Source organism: Alosa sapidissima, chromosome 11 (genome assembly GCF_018492685.1).
Source record: "Alosa sapidissima isolate fAloSap1 chromosome 11, fAloSap1.pri, whole genome shotgun sequence".
NCBI lineage: Eukaryota > Metazoa > Chordata > Actinopteri > Clupeiformes > Clupeidae > Alosa > Alosa sapidissima.
In genome coordinates, this window is record NC_055967.1 from 10,051,325 (window position 1) to 10,075,024 (window position 23,700).

Sequence of the window (23,700 nt, forward strand, 5' to 3'; positions counted from 1 at the left end):
AAGACAAAGGAAGTGTGGCAGAATGTGTTTCTCTCTTTTCCACACAAATGCAGACACACACACTAGCGGATTCCAGCTCTCCACTCAGTGGACATGTCACGAGAGCCTAAGCCCTGACTCACTGGCCCTGCATGCCTCTCTGGACAAAAACAAGACTTCCCAGCACAACAACAACACACACACACACACACACACACACACACACACAACCACACATCATAGGTCCTATAATCAGTCCCAGAGAGCATGGCCGTCCGAGAGGGCCACTTTCATCCCATGAGCTGGCCCGTGACAGTCCCTGATCACCCCCTCTGGACACAACCAGCTAAATGATTTAGGGTTCACTTCACACACGCACTCCATGTAATATTGCACGAGATCCCTTATTAAGAGGCATTGTATGAAAACTGGCAGGTGCCCACCTCTGTGAGCAGTTGGCAGCGCACCTCTGTTATGCACAGGTGTACTGTTCGCTTTCACGCTCCGCTGAGTTCCGACAAAGGGGCATACAGTAGTGAGGAGAATTAACTCGATCTCTGTGGAGCTGCTACACCCGTGGGCATGCTGTCAGTATAGCCAGACTTCACACCCATCCAACTCACTCAGATTAGCACTGAGAGACATTGTTATCTGTAGGGTCGTAAGGTGTCCCTTAGGGGTCTCTCACCTTGTGCCAGTGTCCTTTCTTGAGGTGGGTGCACACGGGGTTAAAAGCGCCAGTCCCACAGGCCAGCAGGTGGGCACTGTCATGCTGCTGCACCAGCTTGATGTAGTTGGCACACTCCGACTGGAAAGATAGAGCGAGAGAGAAAGTGAGGGGAGGTGGAGTTTTAGAGAGAGAGAAAGAGAGAGAAAGAGAGAGAAAGAGAGAGAGAGAGAGAGAGAGAGTATCCATCATTTTTTCTGACATACAATTTTATGGATGAGTCATCCATCTTTAAACCAATTGTTGACTGTAGGAATTTTGCTGTAGTTCTATACAGGTCGAGCCCTGTACTTAATCCAGACCATTAATCCATTTTACCCAACGTCGGTGGCAGTGCCAGAGGCAGATTCAGCCCACAGCTACGTAGCTTCAGCAAACTGTTTGGCCATATATCTTGGTGTCAGGATGATTAAGCGAATTAAACAAGGAGCCTACCTTCTCTCGTCCCTTCCTCAAGCAGTCCTCCACTTGATCATCAGACACGGCCCAGTGAATCTGGGAGGCAAGCATACACATGACACTCATAAACATACAGACCCACACATACTGTAACTATGCTAATACATATGTATCAAAGTATGTAAGTAAATGCTCTATGAAAATCTCTATGTTCTCTCTTACTGTAAACAGCTGACTGGACTTGAGATTAGACAATAAGGTCTGTTTTAGTAACGGATGTGAAACGCATTAAGGCATGACTATTTACATTAAACAAGCTTTTGACAAACAGATGTTATTGTCAGTTCTTTTGAAGTATGTTAATATAACATAACATAACATAATATAACATAACATAACATAACATAACATAACATAACATAACATAACATAACATAACAAATAGCATGTTGTACAAGCTATATAACAGTTCAGTACTTGATGTATCATTATGATCATGTGATCATGTGAACATGTAGAGAACATATAAGACTTAGTAAGTGAGTGTGAGTGTGTGTGTGTGTGTGTGTGTGTGTGTGTGTGTGTGCGTGCGTGCCTGAGAGCGTTTCTATAAATCAGAGCACAAGAGTGCACTTTAGAAACAGTGCGCTACTTTTAGAAAATTACAACAACTTCAGGCATCACAGGCGTTCAGACATAAACTCTGCACAGACTCATAACCATACATAGTCTCAGCTCTTGTCATACAATAACCTCATATGCAATCATCCCCCATCCCTGTCCGTGTCTTAAGCCCAGGGAAGCGAGAGAGACTTTTCACGAGTGCCATATGTTCCAGTTTGACGTCATTCTTTAGATTTTAACAATGTTTGTGCCGGAATCAGAGGCATAAAAAGCCCTTGACCCGGAGCAAAGTCTTTAGTCACCAGCAGTGTCTGGTTTATGAATATGTCTGGTACTTCATAAACACCCTCGATGTCTTTATGACAGCAGAGGTCACATATCTAAGCTATGTTGTGTGTGCATGGAAAACATCACATTAACCTGACCTGTTAAACCCATTATAATCTCTGTTCCTGCCATCATGCTCGGAAACTGAAGTTAGTCACAGTCTAACATTTCAAGACACTATAATTATGGACTCTAATAAGTCTGCTCTCTGCACTGGATAAAGGATATGGATGGCTATTTGCATTACCAATGCGTTTGACAGTGAGTTGTTGCTGTGAGCTCCCTATTATTTTGTGTAATTGAGATGAATGTTTGCAATGAGACAGAATGATCAGCTGTTCCATCAGCTTTCTTTGATCCAAATTTAAACACAATTTAGTGATCTGGAAGAGTGTGTGTGTGTGTGTGTGTGTGTGTGTGTGTGTGTGTGTGTGTGTGTGTGTGTGTGCGTGTGTGTGTGCGTGTGTGTGTGTGTCTGTGTGTGTGTGTGTGTGTGTGTGTGTGTATGTGTGCGTGTGTGTGTGTGTGTTAGTTTAAACAGGGAATGCAGATGGTATGTGTTTGGATGAATAAGCAGAGATTAGGGGGTTGAGCTGCCAGTAATCAAATAAAGAAGTGTGAAGAATCAAACAGAAACACTAAATACAGAGTGCACACCCCCGACTGCTGCTCCGCTCATCCTCTGACCTTAAGGGATGAAAACACACTATGACAGACCTGCAGACGCACACCACACACACACACACACACACACACACACACACACACACACACACACACACACACACACACACACACACACACACATACACACACACACACACACACACACACACTCGCACACAAACACATATACATGCATACACAGCACACACACACCTCGCTGTGATTGGTGTTGACCCTCTCCAGGCTTAGGGAAAAAAGGATGTTTCTGCCCCCGACAAAGAGTCTCTCCTTGGACTCATCCAGCAGCATGGTGGGCTTCTGCAAGGATCCATCTGGGGCCTGGAACACCCATGTTCTGTTCATTTCACATAGCTCTGCACAGAAAGAGAGAGAGGGGGGGGTGAGATAAAGGTTAAAATATGCAATTTTATAGTCATAGTAAAACTAGATATTTCACTTTCTGACTTCGCTTACCATAAATCAGCATCCTTTATGTGTTTATGAGATAATGAGTACCATGTTTGTGTTATGCAAGGCATGGTCTTCACTCCCGCACATATTTAAATAGACAAATGCGACCCTTGCTCTAGATGGCAAACTAAACATGACACTTATGTCACCATTTAACCCCTCTGTTTATGGGAATTGTATCACTATAATTGAGCAGTGTTTCTATGGTACAACACTCAGAGGGGAAAAAAAGTCCATCAAAACAAATGAAAAAACTGGCAGATAGTATAGTGAAACTGCTGGGAAATAATGGGCCTTTCTCAATACAAAGTATGTTAAAACCAAAAAGTATTCGGTGGGCCATGGCTTTCTCTATTTGTCATTATGTTTCAGTCAAGCACAGTGTTTGTTAAAGAAACACCACATCTCAGATATTCAGCAAAACTTTGATCAACTAGAGCATCTCTGTACGTCCTTTAATTGCAGTGTTTACTGTGATGTATGCCCTTGGAACGAGATAAAAAGTGATGTCATTCATGCTGAAAGGAGAGTGTGTGTGATGTCACCTATGATATATGTGCCTGTATCAGCAGCAATGATATAAAACATTTGTATCATTACGAATGTACCACACATCCCATAAATTACTCTATCTCGCTCTCTCTCTCTCTCTCTCTCTCTCTCTCTCTCTCTCTCTCTCTCACTCACACACACACACACACACACACACACACACACACACACACACACACACACACATACACACACACAAACACACACACACAGTAAGATCAAGGGCAAAGGAACCATGAAATATTTGCAGACTCGCTGTCCTTTACTTATCACCGAGCACCTCCCGTCGCATGATGTCATCTCAAATGAAAGACCTCATGTAGTGTAACAGTTCGTATCACTTACACTGGTGACTCCTGTGACTCTTAAAACAAGTGGATCAACTTCAGTTCACAGTCTCGGGCCTCAGAAGATTTTACACAGTGATTCATTTTTAATAACTCAGGTGCTTAAGGAGGATTTCCAATGGCTCGCTTGCAAGTGAAACACCTGACTCTGGTAATGACTAAACCCACCAGACTCTTGACGCTGGGCCTTATTACGGAAATAGCCACTCGAAAGCCCCTGTGGACCACGGTCCCTCAAGTCCTCATTTAGGTGGCCCAGATTAGAAAGGCAGATCTGAACCAAACAAGACCAGATTTACCACAGTCCAGCTGTACTCCACATGTGTGTGTGACCGAACGCTTTCATTTACTGACGGTAAGGTAAGGCTATGTCATCATCTACATAAAGATGTCTCGGACACGGCCCTTTAATTTCCTCTCCCTGAACGGGGGGACAACAGAGAGAGTTCATGTGTGCCTTTGTGGACGTGTGTATGTTTGTATGGAATAAAGTGACCCTTGTCTTTATCCGACTATGTGTACATGTCTGTGTGCATGTGAGTATGTCTGTCTGTGTGTGTGTCTGTCTGTGTCTGTGTGTGTGTGTGTGTGTGTGTGTGTGTGTGTGTGTGTGTGTGTGTGTGTGTGTGTGCACGCGTCCCTGCAGGGCTCTCATTTGAGCCCATTTGGTCGCGACCCTCTCATTTCCTCCGAGTGTGAGGCGGCCCTCTGGTCAGAAACACTCCTTTCCCTCTCAATGTGTTTGTGATTTTCTAAAGCCCCAGGTTCACTTATGCCAGGCAATAGCGGCCGAATACCTCACTTCCCCAAGTGCAGACACAGGCAGGCACACACACACACACACACACACACACACACACACACACACACACACACACACACACATGCGGCACCAGAGGCTACTTCCTGCTGGGTTAGTCATTTCAGAGGATCACCGGCAGCCTGGAGTCAAAAGGGAGGGAGGGGATTCTGGCTGTGAGATGTCCCCAGAGAGATAAAGGGAGGGATGGAGGGAGAGAAAAAGCAGGATTAGAGGGAGAGAGAGAGAGAGAGAGAGAGAGAGAGAGAGAGAGAGAGAGAGAGAGAAAGAGAGATGGAGAGAGGTGATGGAGTTAGAGACAAGATAGAAAAACAGAAATTCATAGAGAAAATGAGGTGAAAAATGAGTGGGAACAGCTAACAGTGAGCAAGCAGTGAGAGACGAAAGAGGGTGACACTGATTGAACGATGACAGAGAGCAGTGAAAGGAAATAAGAGACAGACAGACAGACAAATACACACACAGAGAGACCTTCACACGTACTGTAGACACAGAGACAGACAGGCACACACACACAGATACAGATGCATACAGTAGACACACAGACACACACATACAGACACATAGACACACACACACACACACACACACACACACACACACACACACACACACACACACACACACACACACACACAAATGTTTCTCTGGTAGACCGCTCAGACGCCTATCTCTGACCTTAATCTCTGGCTGGCTGTGGCACCTTGGCATAGGGGATGCCCACCATTATCTTTACGAGCTGCTTCTAATGTGGCATCAGGGCCAAGGGGCGCCTGAGAAAGCACTCGACACTTACGCAACCCGTCTGCGCTCCTGCTTAGCCCCGATGCCCCGGCACCAACCAGAACTGCGTCAGAGGAGGCCTCCGCAAGCTACTCGGGTGGAAAGAGTCAAGATTCCAGATTCAGTTGTCACGGGTAACTACCTAATCAGCGTAAACAGCAGTGAACAGCTGATAGGACTGTATGGGAACGCAACCTCATGGTGGCGGGCGGAAGGTAGAGAGAGAGAGAGAGAGAGAGAGAGAGAGAGAGAGAGAGAGAGAGAGAGAGAGAGAGAGAGAGAGTACTCCCCACACCACAAAAACACCAATATCAGCGACTGCCTGAGAAGCTTTAAAACCACTTAGCTGAATATTTCAGGAGGTGGTTAACATGTTTAAGCTTCGCACACATTCGGATGATGAATGAGCCGAGGTCGAAGTCAAACTCTGCCTTTGAAACTACCGGTGGGAGGTTCGCAGGTACGGCTAGTCTGCTTGCGGGATTTCTTTTTTTTTTTTTTTTTTTGCAGAAAGCTGGTACACATTACAGTCGCCCCCGCCACAAAGGTGCTGACCTCTTTGACCTCAGGACTGCCTGGAGAGGGGCTCACTTAAATTAAGTGTTCGGTTTAAAAAGAGAGAACAAAAAACAGAGGTGAGGTGATACTGTTGCATGCCCAGAGGTGTGCCGTTCAGCTTTATCCGATTACACAAATGAATAAAACAGCCAACACTGATGAAGGGGACGCTAAGCTAACACTAGCGATTTTAACTCTGGCCGGGGGGATTCAAAGGAAAGCAAATACCAGAGAGGGCTTGTAAAACGATAAAAAGTGATATGGTTACTTGATGTAACTGGCTGCACAGTAATGTGTTATTAATCCAGCATGAGTGAGTAGCTGATGATGAGAATATCTGGTTTACACTGAGCTTAATCACAAGCCACATTTGAATGTGCAACCAGATGTTAAAAGCTTGTATAATACTTTTATGTTGACTCTGATGAAAAAATAACAGTTGACTCATGACTCATGGCTTTGAATATTTGAATAATCAGTCCCTTGTTCCCCTATGTGTAACATATCCATACAACAATAAATTAGTTAGCGGCTAGTTTTTTTTTTTTTTACTTTTGTTTGGAAATTTACAAGTTAGGCTACACATGATTGTTTTATTTGCAAACATGGTGTTGCCATCCACATATATCTGTTCCTCTTTTCCTAAATTATGCTGCATCCATAATGATTAATATTGGAAACAGAGTAAGTCATTAGTCTTTAGTTAGCTTTGTTTGCTCATGTTGGTGAAACGCACTGCTCCTCTCTTGGGACCATTAGCTCTTTTGTCATGTGGCAAGGCATCATCAGTTTGTGAGGCCTCATGGTTTCAATAAACCCCTATAATTTGAGCCAGATAAGTCAAATTCTCCACCAGCAGATTGCCTTGGCCTCTTCTTAACTGGAGATTTTCTCAGGTCCATTTTGTATAGTACAAAATCAAGCACAACATCCATTAATCAGCTGGAGGGATGGATAGAGGAGTGTGTGCTTGTGTTTGTGTGGACAGTGTGCGGTTGGAGAGAGTGGACGAGTCAACAAGGAGAAATGCCATAGCTCCAAACCACAGGTCCAGAGCAACACCCACCCAGCCCTGCTCTGGAAGCAGCTTAGCCCAGCTACAGGCTTCTGACCCAAGGCCAGGGTCACGCCAGCCAGCCAACACCACCCCACCCCACTCTCCCAGGGGCATAGGGAGGTCAAAGAGCAATCCCTGGGTGATATCAAACAAAGCCTTTTATCATTAAACCACAGTGCATGGAACTCAGCATGGGTTAGCCTGAGTGAGGGCTCTTTTCTTGCAGTTTGTTTTGACATTATGCTTTTGAAACATTTCATGCCATTCGTTTGGGAGTTTCGTGCGTTTTGTGACCCAGTTTGTTATAATGAGTAACACATACCCTCAGCCTGTTTGTTTGAGGCAGCCCGTCAACATGTCTAGGCTGAGTTCTTTTTAAGAGGAGTTTTGTTTCTCGTGCTGGGTCCAAGTCGTACGGTAAACGGAGATGGTCAAGGTCCAAGCGGTGTTGGTTGCCACTGTCCACATGAGGAGCAGACCTCGGTGCATTTCTCTATGTTGAACCACTCCACAAAATGACCAGTCATCCAGATGCAAGATCTCTGTCTCAACTCCCCAACAAACAGACACAACCACACACACACAAACACACACACACACACACACACACACACACACATACACAACAAACAGGACGCTTTTTGACCAAAAGGCAGGAAAGCTCCCCGGATCTCCCTAAAGAGGGATCGGAAAAGCCCGGTAAGTATGTCCGGGAAGATGGGGCTAGATTGTCTAGTGTTCAGAAGGCCTATCGGCTGTCAGTGATAAGGCAGGGCTTTCATCTTTTGCTCTCTTTTATCTTTCAGGACAGATTCTGTGAGACTCAGTCTTCACATGATTGCATGTCTTCCTTAGAATTCCTTTTTTTTTAATCAAAATCAGAGCACAAATATCACCAACAATACTTTACAAATACAAAAGTTTGATGCCAAGTTTTGGATGCCTTTTTTCCCACAAATGTTGATGCTTCTGAGTTGGAGTCAATGCCAACCATATCAAATTAAACATAAGGCAGTTGTCTGTCTTCACATGAAAAAAATGTAGCATTTCCGAAGCCACAGCAAGCCCTTGGCCTGAAGGCAGAAGTCTTCACATTACCTAATTTGTAAGTTCAATCATTCCAACTCACTTCTCATTTTCCTGTGGTCTTTCTATAAGCACTGTGGGTACTGGGAGATTGTGTACAGTGTAGAAAGTTGAGTGGATTAACCTCTGCAACCCCTGTCATTAACATAAAACTATGCCAGTTCTTTATGAAATGTGAGCTGAGGCCCTGTCTGCAGAGAGGTGATGCTTGCTCCAGACAGCAGTTCTCCTCATTGGGCCCAGGTCACTCCCTTACTGACCTCCCTTACTGAGCACTCTATGACTATGACAGAAATGTATTATAGTCTCATATGACATATAATTGCATGGGGTGAAATAATTCTTTCAAGCACACCATTATTCATAATTCACTCCATTGTGTACAACGCAGGCTTCCACATGAGTGCACCGTAATTCTTACAATAGCTTTGCATTGCAATTATTTCTGTGGTTTTGCAGCTTTGTGTGATACAGATGGGATACATACTGTACACTAAGGGCTGGCTGTCAAGCTGTTGAACTGTTGGCGCACCAAGTCACAGCCAACATATCAACAGATCGTGAGCCTCCTGCAGTATTCGCACACTCGCAAACCCACCCACATTGTTCACCCCCATTTCTGATCTCGCTGATTAGTGAGCTGTTTTTGGCGCCTCACTCCCTCTCTCCTGCTGTTGGTTGGGGTCTGGAGGGGTGAAGGCCCTGCTTTCAGATCTGCAGCCCCAGCGGGATACTCTTCCTGTGGGTTGACAGGGAGTGGAGTATCCCTGGGCTGGGGGTCCCTGTGTCTAATTGGCCTTGTGGAGATGTCGGGTCTGGTGCTGTTCGAAGACCTCCAGCATTGTTTGTGTGGTGTGTGTTTGTGTGTGTGTGTGTGTGTGTGTGGGTGCATGCGTTGTGGCATTTCCACATTTATCCTTTTTAAAGTGTGCCATTTGAATTCCGCTCTTTTGCCAAAATGGAGCTGTCACTTTTTTTTCCACTGCTGCTCGGTTCCCATGGTGATTGCGAGCGAATGAAACAACAAGACTGGCCACCATCCGCCTTTCCACTTCTATCCTACACTCATGTGGGTGGGAAGGAAAACTAATTATATAAAAAAAAACACTGAAGTTCACTCCTATTATATAAAGTCTCAACATGGTCTCCATCTCAACATTTGTCTGTGGAAGCCATTTTATGTGATGTCTTATTAAAGTTGTGTTTATTTTCCACTGTCTCGCCTGTGTGATATACACAGAGGCTGCTCAAGGTTGTTGTGTTAGTGCCTGGATTCAGTTCCTGTAATTACCCATAATCCTTGGAGTCAGACAGGCGTGATTTCCTTCCTTAGCAGTGCATGTTGGATACACACCTCATTCACCTGGATTCGGGAGATTGTTTTTTTTTTAATCGACATGTGATTAAAAGGGAGTAAAAGCAACTTTGTTTATTTTAGCATGGGGACCACCATGTCAGAGACATTCCACCAAAGCTAATTGCAGGTAATGAGATCAACTATCTGTTGTGGTTTGACAGCTGGCATGGAGGTAATCTTTGATTTCAAGCCAGTGTGGCTTTGTGCTGCCGTAGCTTCGTTTCGATTCATTTCATTAACTTTGGAAACAAAAACTTTCCGGAGAACATCTGGAATGATTGTCAGTGGCGCTCGGCGTAGCCCTACCTCAGTGTCTCAGTGTCTCCTGAGCACACCTTGCCTTTGGTCACAGATGGAGTTCCACCGGGCCGTGTTTTGTCTTCTCGTTACGGTGTGTGCAGATAAAGGACGTCAGATGCGAGATATTACAAGGGCCTGGGGCGTGTCAGTGAGGCGAAACCGACTCCCACAGCAAACACCCTGATGGAAAAACTACAACGTGATGGAAGGCACTGTCTACAGACGATGCATGCTCAAACGCAGCAGTTGGAATGATTTTTTTTCCCACTTTCTATACTTCAAACATTTCATCTGAAACCAGAATCCACTTGAATATGTGTTTTAATTTATAAATGTATAAATGTTATAACACAATTACTTGTCATAAGGTGGCTGGTTTTCTCTGTCCTCTCCCCTAAAACTAGGTCTTAACCAAGTCCTTCATCTTGGTTTTAAACAGGCTTTTAAACCAGGTTCTAAGCAGGGCTCTTTGACTTCAGTCATCACTGACATGAGTTTGCTGAGAGACAGCTGTCACTCACGTCAAACTGGAAAAAGCATAGCTGCTCCATCAGCTCACCGCTCCCTCACATCAGCCATGTAGATCAGAATAAAAAAATAACCATGAAACTGCCTCAATTACTGCCTTGGTCGATTCTGCATGATAGGATTGGTGAGTGAGGGCTGTCAGTCAAACGGAAGTGGACAATGGGTCACTCACCCCATCAGCGCACACCACCCCTCTCTATCTCTCTGGCAATGGCTTTCACCCCAACTCCATCATGCAGAGGGCTAATGCAGGCTGACAGCTCCTCCACCCTCACCCTCTGTCAGGGCAGAGGAAAGCCAAACACATGCATGCCCCCGGAGGGAACAAGATAAACTCCAATTAACCCCTGCCTAAAAAAACAACACCGGGATGCTGACTACGGGGATGACAGGAAGACAGCCATGCCAACACGCACACACACACACACACACACACACACACACACACACACACACACACACACACACACACACACACACACACAGTTTAGTTTCATATAAAAATTATAAATGCATTTGCTATGTGTGTGTGTGTGTGTGTGTGTGTGTGTGTGTGTGTGTGTGTGTGTGTGTGTGTGTGTGTGTGTGTGTGTGTTGGTGGAAGTCCTGATGCAACAGGTAGGGAATGCGTGGCAGAGTAGGAGTTCAGTAAGACAGATGAGCGGCTGCAGGACCCGGCTTGCCATGTGGCGCAGCCCTGCTGAGCCTGTGCTGAAGGAGGCTCTGTCTTCTCTGATGTGTCTCTGGAACACCAGTCCCAAGAACCGCAAGCCCCACAAGGCAACTAGTCTTCTCACAACAACTTCACATGCTCAAGCCACCAGTGGAGAGAAGCCAGAGGGAGAACGACCTTTCAGATACTTTTCACCATTTTTGTATTTTTCCCATTAGTGTCTTATGAAACACTCAACATGCATTAGTTATGTTTTGCTACAACAGAAATAAAGGCCAAAAGACAGGAAAAATGACCATAACTGAAATGAAACTGAAAACAAAATCTCAAGATGAATTTACTGAATAACTCAATATCACATGCAAGCTTTTATTTGAATATCCATCCACTTAGCTCCCAATCATTTCCCTTAAATTAAACTTCACATCATAAATCAGTGTTGTCTGATCCCTCTGACAGCTCTCTGGCATTCTCTCTTCTAATGACCATGAGAGTGGATCAAGGGGCTCTTCTTGGCAATTACTGAGCCAGCAGTGTTTTTAGAAGAGAAGTACAGGGGATTTCCACATCTCCTCACCCTATCATTTGCCCATATGGGTTAATGTAAGTGTTTAACATCTTCTAAGAGGCCACATAGAGATCTGTTATATTCCAAACAAATGTTACAAAGAGAGATCATGGTCTACTGAAACTGCACTTCAAACAAGAATGGGAGAGAGTGGGAAAAAGGGGTCACTTTCAACACTTGCTATTGATGTGTTGAAAGATGCCAAGGGAGATTTAGCCCCGTAAAATAAAAATAAACTCTTTAATCGCCAATTTAACCTTGACTGCAGGGACGCTGGGATTGTTTTTATAATGAGAAAAAAAATGTACAGCGTTATACTGTGTGGAGGCACTCAATAGAACAGGAAGATAGATAGAGAGATATAGAGGGAGAGGGATGAAAAATAAAGTCAATATGAATGTAAATTTAAGTGTTTTCAATAATAAACTTGGATGTGCCAGCATTATACAACCACTGCATTCCTGTATCAGGCTTCTGTTGCCTTTAGCATTTGAACAGTTATGACACTGGATGGAGGGACAACAGACATCACCAAAGAAATTGGATGAAGAACATATATGGTAGATCCTTCATTGTCTGTTTTCCTCTCAAGATGTTTGCCAGACAAAAAGCAATTACAGTAACATTAGCAAAGCTTTGAATCGGGTTTGTCAATGATGTCACATTATCAATGGAAACCACACTAATCTCAGAAAACAGGAACAGAGAAAACAGGAACTGCTGATAATGACAGAGACGGACAAAGAGAGGCAGAAAGAAAGCACAAATGATAGTGATTTTTAGAAGGTACAGTATAAACGTTTAAGCAGCTGAACAAAGAGAGATGGAACACTTCTCTAGATGAGCTTGTTATGGAAAGAAAAGGAGAGAAACAACAGGGAGAATAAAGAGTGGAAAACAGCAGCAGCAGAAAACAGTCATGCTAAAAAAGGTTATACATTAGCTAAAGAGAACTTGGTAACACTTTACTTGACGGGTGAGTTCATAACACATTCATAGCAGCTGTCATAAAAAAAACATAAAGCATTCATTACTGTTTCATGAGACATGACTCAACATTCATACCAAACCTTTCATGAATGTGGAAGACAGAACGATGACAACTTGTCAAAATAAAAGTCCAACATCGTATTTGTGTAACATGGTTACCATTAATTTAATCTCTCCAGCCTTTGTACATATTTCATGAATATCTTATGAAGTCTACATCAAATGTCACTTTACTATACAAGTTGTGAAGTATGCGTAATCACTGAGTTTAAAGGAGAATTCCGGTGTGATATTGACCTAAAGTGTATTGAAACATGATACCGAGTGTGAACGTATGTCTCATAGCCCATCTGACTTGTCCCCTGCACTCCAAAATCTGGCGCTAGTTAGCCGATGCTACCAACAACTTTTTCAGTAGTGGTGCTTCGGCATCGGGCTAGCCATGCAAATAAATCACTGTTTTACACCCATTTACGAGGCTCAATGTATCTCCACACTTCATTGGTAGACTTCCTAGGGCCCTGACATTTAAAACGAGACATTGAGAACTTTGAAAAAGCACTGGTAGTTCACTTACAAGACGATTTATACAGACAGTATCTTCACGAAGTTTAACGTTTGCAGCCATCTTGAATTTAGTCACGATAAGTCGAGCAACGAGTAAGAATGAACAGGTATGATAAGGGATCAGATTCCAAAAATAATTCAGTGGAAATGCATGGATTCCAGTTTCTTCCAGTAGCAGCAACTGGAATCCATGCATTTCCACTGAATTATTTTTGGAATCTGATCCCTTATCATAGCTGTTCATTCTTACTCGTTGCTCGACTTATCGTGACTAAATTCAAGATGGCTGCAAACGCTAAACTTCGTGAAGATACTGTCTGTATAAATCGTCTTGTAAGTAAACTACCAGTGCTTTTTCAAAGTTCTCAATGTCTCGTTTTAAATGTCAGGGCCCTCAGAAGTCTACCAATGAAGTGTGGAGATACATTGAGCCTCGTAAATGGGTGTAAAACAGTGATTTATTTGCATGGCTAGCCCGATGCCGAAGCACCACTATTGAAAAAGATGTTGGTAGCATCGGCTAACTAGCGCCAGATTTTGGAGTGCAGGGGACAAGCCGAGATGGGCTATGAGACATACGTTCACACTCGGTATCATGTTTTGATACACTTTAGGTCAATATCACACCGGAATTCTCCTTTAACACTAGGAGGTAAACTAGCCTACATTCAGCAGACCCGTATTTGTGTAACCTGGAACAGTTGGACATTGCCAGTAGCAAAAAATGAGAAATCATCTGCAAAGGTTACATCATAAAACAAATACATTTTTATGAAACAAAAATTATTTGCTTGACCATGTTCTGTCTTTTTGGCACTGGAGTAGCCCATTGACTCAGAAGTGACGCGATAAGGTAAGAGGTTTAGACCAAAAACGTTTGCGACTTTTATTTTGACAAGCTCACGTCGTTCTGTCTTCCACATTCATGAGAGGTTTGGTATGAATGTTGAGTCATGTCTCATGAAACAGTCATGCATGCTTTATGTGCAGTTTATGATAGCTGCTATGAATGTGTTATGAACTCACCCGTCAAGTAAAGTGTTACCCAGAACTTAAGTACTTCTATTACTACTCTATTACTACTACTACTACTGCTACTACTACTACTACTATCACTACTACTGCTACTACTACTACTACTACTGCTACTACTACTACTACTATCACTACTACTGCTACTACTACTACTACTACTGCTGCTACTACTACTACTACTATCACTACTACTGCTACTACTACTGCTGCTACTACTGCCTTAAATGATTGGCTTATATACTAATCCATTATATTCACGAATGGTTTAATAATTAAGGAGGCCAATTGAGACCTGTTGAGGTCATCAGGTGGCCTTTTGGTAAAGCTCATAAAAGCCAGCCACCCATGAAGCAGATCCAAATTTCACCGCCACCCGGCTCTGCCCCTAAGCCGCGGTGCCCAGACCAGGAGGCGAGGATTATGTGCCTTTGCATGTGGTTGCTCATCACTGGTCCATGTGAATCGAGCTTGTGTTTGCGCCAGCCGGGGCCCATGTTAGGCAGTATTGTTCCCCAGCAGATTAGAGGTTTCAGGGGTCTAATGAGGAACATTCATTTGCTCCGAGCACAAAGTGTTCCTCTCTGATACCCTCAGAGCTCGATACCTCTCTCTTCTCCTCTCTCTCTCTCCTCTCTTCGTGCCGCTGCAGTGATCGAAACGGTTAGATAACGCGTAGGTAACACTGGAGTCCTGGGGCTCGGGAGATGTTGGCGGTTGGAGGTGGGTGGGTGTGTGTGTGGGGGGGGGGGGGGGGGGGTTATGAATAGGTGGTGATTGTGGCATTGGCATCGTCGCCACGGCGACCCCTCAGCTGTTCTATTGGAAAGGAAGTTAGATGATTACTGGGTAAACGGACGGCTTTGTGTTCCATGTGAGGGGAATAGGAAGCAGCTGCCATGGAGAGGGAGAGATAGAGACTGAGACAGGCTGGCAGACAAGAGAAGAGAAAAATAGAGAGAGAGCTCAATAGGGGGTCAAGCATTTCTGTCTCTATGCCTTCCCTCATTTAAAAAGGTCAGAATGGTTGTAAAACAATTAACTGAACAATTATATTTGTTCATTTGTAGGATTGGTTCAGTAATAGATTTGTATGTAAACTAATGAGTCACCAGAATATAATTTACAGTGCATGGACTTGCACACAAAGACAAGGCCTACCATGTATATGTTGAGCTTGGAACAGTTAAGTTTGCTTTAGCTCAGACCAAACAGGGAAAAGATAAGGTAGGGCTTGATATTATGCCAGGAGATGTCTTTATGGTCTCAGGCAGTTTTGAAATATCAGTGTTTATGCGAAACCTGCAATTACACTGAAATTAAACGTTAAATGGGAGAAAGGGCACATCAGACTGGCATTCCCCCTAACAGATCTTTCACATAACTTACCTTGAGCTAAATCATTTCAAGGCCATAACCCCTGTAGATGGGCTGTTTCTTCTGTTGAGCATCAGGTTTAAAATTACAGCTCTGTACGCTAGTAATTACTACCTGAGCCTACATGCAATGTGAGACTGCAGTTAGGCAGTAAAGCTAACCCATTTAAAGCCAGCAGAGAAATTACATTGACTGCTACTGTCCCATCCCCTCCATACGCAGGCCAAAACACAAGAAATAAAAGAAGGGTTTTCTGCCCACACGTGCTCCTAGCGCAAAACACTAAACCGAAAATCGCTCCCTGTTTTTTGTCTCTTCTTTGACGTTCCTTGTCCGCCCTCCCCTCTCTCTGTCTTGCCCTATCTTGTGGTATTAACCCTCTGGTGCTGATAAAACAGCCAGCGTAATAACGTGTTATCAGTGGGAGTAGGTGCTTAGTAGACGCTTCCCACAAGAAAAGGTCGGCTCCAGAGATGCAGCATGACGGACTCGGAGGTTTTAGCTCCTAATGAAAGTTTGCATCTGCTACAGGCTGATGTTGAGCCGAGCAAGCATGCTGAAATAACTCCTTACATTCAAAATTGCCTACTTCTTCAACCGTGTTTTCAATCTTTTTTTTCTTTTTCAAATTAATGGCCCCTGGAAGAAAAGTATAGTGTGTTTGAGATATTTTGGAGAAGCGGGTAGGAGAAGTGAAACTGTTCTTAAGTAGCAGCGACAGAGACTGAAAGCCCAGGAGGACGCTTGGCGGGGTTGGTGTTTAATTTTGTTTCCTGAGAGGTAAATGGCGGGCACAAATGGGCCAAAGATGGAGAGTTTATTTACGCAAGGTAATAAGTGAGAGTCCTGCTCTGTCATAACAGCCTGACATCATCCCGCAACACGGCTCGGCTTTCCCGGTGCCAGGTGGAAGTGTTTGGGATAAAATGTTTGGAAAAGTTTTAGAACTGATTTAACTTTTGGATAAATACACATTTTGTGGGGATCATGTCATCAACCTGTTTCAGTAGATGCCCCACTGCCCAGAACCCACCACACACACACACACACACACACACAGAAACACACACACACATACACACACACACACACACACACACACACACACACACACACACACATACAGCTAAGAGAGAGCTAATCTCTCACACACTCTTCCACTCTCTCACTCTCTCTGTGGCCAGTTGGCCTAATTACAACAGCAATAGGCAGCTAAGTGAATCCAGGCCATGTCTATATGGTTTTCTGGAGAATTCCTCCAAGCGGACTTCAAGCTAGATTTTTGTCCTCTCTGCCTGCCCGCCTGCCTCCATGCGTAATTTCTGAGAAACTGAAGCAGACAATTTTCATGCCTTTCTGATGGACTGTTGATTTTCTCCCACCCAGAGCATTTTTCCCAGTGAGCTGGGGCGTCAGGTCCAGACTGTTTGGCCGTGATGATTCCAGCTTTCAGCGTTATATTTAACAATCTCCAGCTCCAGACTGTTTTCTTTGCGATGATCAATTAAGTGGGTGCGGTGGGACTCTACTAACAGCACCTTTGTCAGTAATTAATGTTATTTAGACTTTGCAAATGTGTGAATCAGAGAAGCCAAGCCAATTGAAATTATCCATTTCAGAGCACCACAAAAAAGTTATGATGAAAAACAGGTAATAACCTATTTTGCTGTCATCAGCTTTGCAGTTCTGTCTGCTGGCTACATTGTCTCTCCTTTAATAATAAGACAAATGAACTCAATGCCCTTATAACTGGAATGATGGGACATCCTTTCAACTTAAGACCAACATATGGCGGTGTTGAAAAGAAGATTCTTTGGCTATATATTGATGTCAGATTTCATAGGCGAGAGGTCACGCGCCAGACCCACTGCAATGTGAGGGGTAAACCCTTACAATCACATAGACTGACCCACGCGATCCACGGGTTTACATTTGATTGGGCTGAGATTAGTGCTAAACTGCAGTTATTATGTTCCCATAAAGCAATTTTAAGGGCTCGTCTCAGAATTCCCTTCTCGGCTTTACTGCGCCACAGAGGCACATATGCCAGTGTCTTCTGATGTAAAGTCAGATTTTCCAAATGGCTTCCTCTAACTGTGCCAGGCTTTGGGATCCATTCCAGTGACTGGTTAGATCAGAGGGATGTATTTGTGCCGCTCTCAAACTCCCAAAGTCCTGTTTGTACAGGATTAAAGCTTATTATTCATTGGTTGAAATGAAGAAAACCACTACGCCCATATTATGTATCCCACAGGATCCACATAGTCCATTGCCATAGAGAGTAAATACAGTAGAGATTCCCTGGTAACATGCAAAACAGAGCAGTGAGGTTTCCTCATGCACGGGCTAACGCAGGTATGCGCTGACTGCGGGGGTTCATTAATTTGGCCTGTGAGGCGGGCTGACACTGGGTGGATCCGTACTCTCTTCCGATGGGGCTAATTTGCAACAATGCTCACAGGTTGCCACATGTTGTTCCAAAGCTGACTCACAAAGGCAGAGCTCAGCCCGAAATGAGAACCTCCAAAACCTCTGGACCGCTCGCTCGCACAGAGGAGGGGCGAAGCCCTCGTTTTAAATTACCCCCCACCCCCCCCCACCCCGCGTTTTTACACCAAACATAATTGGGGACTTATTAAAGTCTGCCAGGGGGGAAACGAAGGTCCTGCCATCTTGTCCTGCCTCAAGGCTCTAGTGAATGCCTATAACCCCCCCCCCCCCCACACACCACACACACACACACACACACACACACACACACACACACACATACACATACATAAATGTGCTGTAGTTGTGCCTGCTATGGGGCTGGATAGAGGGGAGCACACTTGGAAGGAGAGAGAGAGAGAGGAAGAGATGATATGCAATAGCCTGAATGCCTCTCATACCTCAATGATGGGATTCCAGAGAAGCGTGCTTGACTCAACCACCTGGTGGACTGTGGCCATATTAGTCTTGACACGCAAAAGTGGTGCGCGGGTTGGAACGAGAACAAGACAGGTAGATAAGAGAGAGAGAGAGAGAGAGAGAGAGAGAGAGAGAGAAACAAGAGAGACAAAGACAGACTGGAGGTGTGAAATTGAAAGAAAATAGAGGTCAAAAGTCATTGTGAGAAAAAATGTAGAAAAGGGGTGATAAATGGAGATGGATGGATCAGGTCGGAGGGGCCCAAGAGATGGTGTTGGTGGAGGGGGCGGGGGATGGGGTGGCTTAAAAACCACATATTGCAAAGTTTTCTTGGTGCCTAAGGCCTTTTTCCAACCCGGGTTGCATTCAGAGGGTGTCAGTCATGAAAACACACACAGATATACTGTACAAACATATTCATGCATACACACACACACACACACTCTCTCTCTCTCTCTCTCTCTCTCTCTCTCACACACACACACACACACACACACACACACACACACACACACACACACACACACACACATTCTCTGTCTCTCTCTCTCACACACATACACACACTCTCTCTCTCACACACACACACACACACTCTCTCTCTCTCTCACACACACACACACACACACACACACACACACACACACACACACACTCGTCCTCCCGGCAGCCCTGCTGCTTCATCACAGCCCCTGCGTGTCAGGCTCATTACTCTCACTGATGTGGTTAGCTCTGGAGGCGCTCGGCGGCACGCTGGGCTCGAGCTGTTTAAATATTTCAGAGGGGGGAATGGCGAACAGTGACAACTAGCAGCGGCGCTCAGCAATGTAAGCCCCACTAAATTAGCCAGAGGGAGAGCGGGAAGCCCTCCGCTCCACACCGCTCCACACCGAGGCCTGAAAAACACAGGAGGGAGCACCCCGGCGCTCACTGGGCTTAAATCACAGCCCACTGCATTAGAATGACCAGAGCATGCTTTATGGATGACCTCTGCCTCTCAACATTTACCTTTGCACTGCTCAAGCACACAGTAAAACAATGTCTTAACTCAGAAACGTCAACAGAGATTTACATTTACTGACATATGATGTAAATATAGAGTACTGTTAGATAAAAGATAAAGGTGCTCTTTTCCCTCGACCCCTCTTGGTGTTTTTTTAAGACCTTTGCAAGGCGTGAACATTCCAGGCGCATTTTCAACTACGGCTGGTTGACTTTGGTGTGGATTTTTATATGACTTTGTTGTCACAGTGAGCCAATCAGAAGAGCAACACAGCTGTTTACAGAGCAGACCTCTACAAAGGGAAGCCCTCATCTTGCCCCGACGATCCTCTATAAACATCCAAGTGAGACGCCTCCATAACAGCCCGGCTGTTTGACATTCTTGCAATGAACCACTATCTTCTAAAAGAAAACCACATTGTAGAAACTCAGCCACCATAGTAAGCAGGGCGAAAACAGAAAAATAAGAGTGTAATCCTGGTGAGCCTGACAAGATCACTACAGCATGGTGACAATTGTCAATAGATCGACCCAATAATAATCACACAGCGAAAGAGGGGGGAGTGTTTTTTTTTCTCTTGGAGGACAAAAACAGAAACAGACTTTCATGGTTTCTGATGGACAGAGACCACATAAGAGAGACTGAGGGGAAAAAAACAGACAGTCAAACACTAACAGATCTTCCACATCACACTCTCTGCGGAGAGCAAAGAGTCGACTATCACAAACACATGACCAGCACTAGATAAGAATCTTAATAGAGTGTGAATTGACTTCCATCAGATGAAAGCCATCACTGATACAACTGTGTCAGCGTCGGCAGCTAAAGATAGCCGCAACCAACCTGTCTGAACAAGACAGCCACTAAATCAAAAAGGTATGTTTGTACATTTATGTTAAAAAAACAACCCAACCCTGATTCAAGAGAAGTCTTTGAACCACATTATTCACGATACACCTGTCTGAAGAAGCTTAGCAGGAAATCAAATGTGACATGGCACAAGAAAGTATGCAGAAATCTGCCGAAGTGTGATCACTGGTTAATCTATTCAGCATGCATTGGCCTGTGCACTGCACAGCTCGGTGGAAGCTTTGCATTAGAAGCTATTCACCCAAGTAATTATTCTTGGCACAGGGCTTAGAGTCACCTCTGCGGAAAGCTGCTGAATATCGCATTTCTGAAATATTATTGCACTGATGCATTTCCAAACTCCAGTATTTTTTGCCTGTCTGCAAACTCTCAAAGATTTAATTAACTACCTGGCAGTTCAGAAAGGATCACTTATTAACATATCCAAATTAAATATTGGTTTTGCAACTCTGCTGAAAGTAATGGATTTATACTTAATGTATTGCACAGAACAATATTTTCTGATTAGCATCACAATATTGTCTTATTAGATTCATGTACAAAGATAAAGACAAAGGCAAACACGCAGACACAGACACACACACACACACACACACACCTGTTGCCTTACCTTTGTAGGAGAGCCGTAGCCGGGGGTGGACACTCTTCGTCGCCTGGATCAGGTTCCATCCTGAGGCGGCAAGCAGGAGAAAAATGATCGCCAGCATCTTCACTTCGACGCTCCAAGCTCTCTCGTACACATACACACACACACACGTGCACGTGTGTACACACACACACAGACACACTCACACTCGGCTCACTCTCACACTCTCTAAAGCCCTTGGACACGGGGACGCCCGCTCAGTCTGGCCGCCAAGTGTCAGTGATCCAAGTTGAGCCGCCCGGGCTGTGTTTCTCTCATCATCATCACCAGTGGAGGAGAGGAAAGATCCTTTTCACAGCATGCTCCTCCGTCCAGCACTGCCCTCTGCCTCTCAAGGATACTTGGAAGCCCTGAATGGTGTGTGTATGTGTTGTGTGTGAGTGTGTGTGTTGTGTGTGTTTGTGTGTGTGTGTGTGTGTGTGGTAAGTTGTCACTGCATCTGTATGAAGCTGCTGCCGAGTGAAGCTCTCTCTTTTTCCAGCTATTGTCCGGAGTTCTGTTAACACTGAGCAGTGGTGAATCAGCTCTGGCTGCCTGGTCCCGTCACTCTCTGGCAGACAGCAAATACATTCCAGAAAGTCAAAGTGTGTGAGTGAGAGAGTGTGTGTGAGTGTGAATGAGTCTGTGTATGTCTGTTTGCGTCAGCTATCATGTGCCGCTGTTGGAGAGTTGAAGGCTTGGTTCATCCCAGCTAATGAAAAAGAAGCTCTTTCTCTCTCTCTCTCTCTCTCTCTCTCTCTCTCTCTCTTTCTCTCGCTCTCTCTCTGTCTTTCTCTGTCCCTTCTGTCTTTTTCTGTGCTGCTCTCTTTCTGCAGGCAATATATCTCTCCCTCGCACTCTTTCTACTCCCCTTTCTTGTCTCTCACTTTTTCACCCACTGTCTGTATGCCTTTCTTTTTCCCTCCCTTCCACTCTTTCCTATGTCTTCTTGTTCCTATTCTCTTTTCTATATATTCTTCAATATATTTTTTCTGTTGCTCTCTCTCTCTCTCTCACACACTGTGCTTCAGTGGGAGGCTCTGTGTCCCTCCTGGGCTTGATGAAATACTGCCTCTCCACGTGCCACTCAGTGATCCTCCCTCTCCCCTGCCGATTCCCGCACCTCCCCTGCTGCTTACACCGACTGCAGCCAGACTCATTTTCCCTCCTCCTCTTCCTCCTCCTCCTCACCCTCCTCCCACTCTCTCTTTCTCTCTCCTCCTTCTCCTCCTCCTCCCACTCTCTCTTTCTCTCTCCTCCTCCTCCTCCTCTTTTCTAACACCCCCCCCCCCCCCACCCACATGCTCTCATTCTCGTTCTCACTCTGACTTGGTCACTATCTCTCTACCCCCACTCTCTTCATTTTCTCTGCCTGTCCTCCTTGTCTCATCGTGTAGTACTTCCTGATACATTCGCTAGGCTGAGTCTGTCCAGGAGCCCAGCCCTGTGCATCTGGAATGTGTGGCAGGTTAATGTCAACACACAGTAAATTTGTTTGGATGGCTGTTATAAATAAGTTAAAATTATATTCATGGAGGCTATTTAAATATCATCAAGGCACATTCAGGAAATCGAGGTACATTCAGTAGGACTTCATTTAAAATTAAGCTGTTTTAGCTGTTTGTTTGTTTTTTTATCAGACTTCATCAGACTGTGTGTACTGTATATGTGTGTGTGTGTGTGTGTGTGTGTGTGTGTCTGTCTGTGTGTATTTATGTCTTTCTGACCTTGAGACATGGGCAGAGTATCTGTATATGTGTGAAAAAGAGAGAGGCAAGAGAGAGAGGAGAGGAGAGAGGGAAGAAGACGGAGAGGCACACAAAACTCCTCAGGGCATCCTCTCAGCCTAAAGAAAAAGCCTGACGTAGTATTTATTTTCTCAAACCCCATCTGTTCTGAGGTCAGTTTCGGAGCCGTGGCAGCATACCTGGTAACCGCTGCTGTGGTCTTATTGACTCGCGCCGGCTCCATCACTGTACAGGCCCCGCTAAGTTTACCGGAGGCTATTGTTCCAAGCAACGTATCACTCGCACTCACCCCACCTCTCCACTCCCTTACGCGGTCTGCCGGTGATTCATGTGTTCCTTTCATCTCTCCGCGGAGCACTCTCGGATGCGCCCCTGTGAAATCAGAGTAAGGCACGCTCCCCGAGGCACAGTCACCCACCAGAGTGCATATGCCCTCCAGACCGACGGTAAATGTAATCAGCACGCCTTTGGCTCTCCCTAAAATAGAACAACAAAGAAGAAGTAGAAGAAGAAGAAGAAGAAGAAAAGGAAGAAAAAGAGAGTTGGATGTTATCAACGTCTGACTGTGATTTGGCGTGATGCCGGTTTCGATAGAGTTACGTTTATGTAACTGTCCATTTGTGTAGCAGCTGGAGCTATGGTTTCCAATGACAAACCGGCAGGAGAAGTGTTTTTTTTTTTTCTGAACAGACGACCTTACTTAAATTTGAATGCTAATCAAATCTCACAGTGACCTCATGCTTATTCAGTCAACCT

The 23,700-nt window shown here is 44.8% G+C and overlaps 1 protein-coding gene across 1 annotated transcript in view; it reads right to left on the bottom strand.

Moving 5' to 3' along the window:
• sema3e (sema domain, immunoglobulin domain (Ig), short basic domain, secreted, (semaphorin) 3E) overlaps positions 1–22,290 on the bottom strand; it is a 45,900-nt gene extending 23,610 nt beyond the window's left edge. The window contains 4 exon segments of the mRNA XM_042110176.1: positions 668–787; positions 1,142–1,201; positions 2,936–3,096; positions 21,182–22,290. Coding sequence (XP_041966110.1) covers positions 668–787; positions 1,142–1,201; positions 2,936–3,096; positions 21,182–21,278 — 438 coding nt within the window. The 5' untranslated portion in view covers positions 21,279–22,290.
• Positions 22,291–23,700: the final 1,410 nt, after the last annotated feature.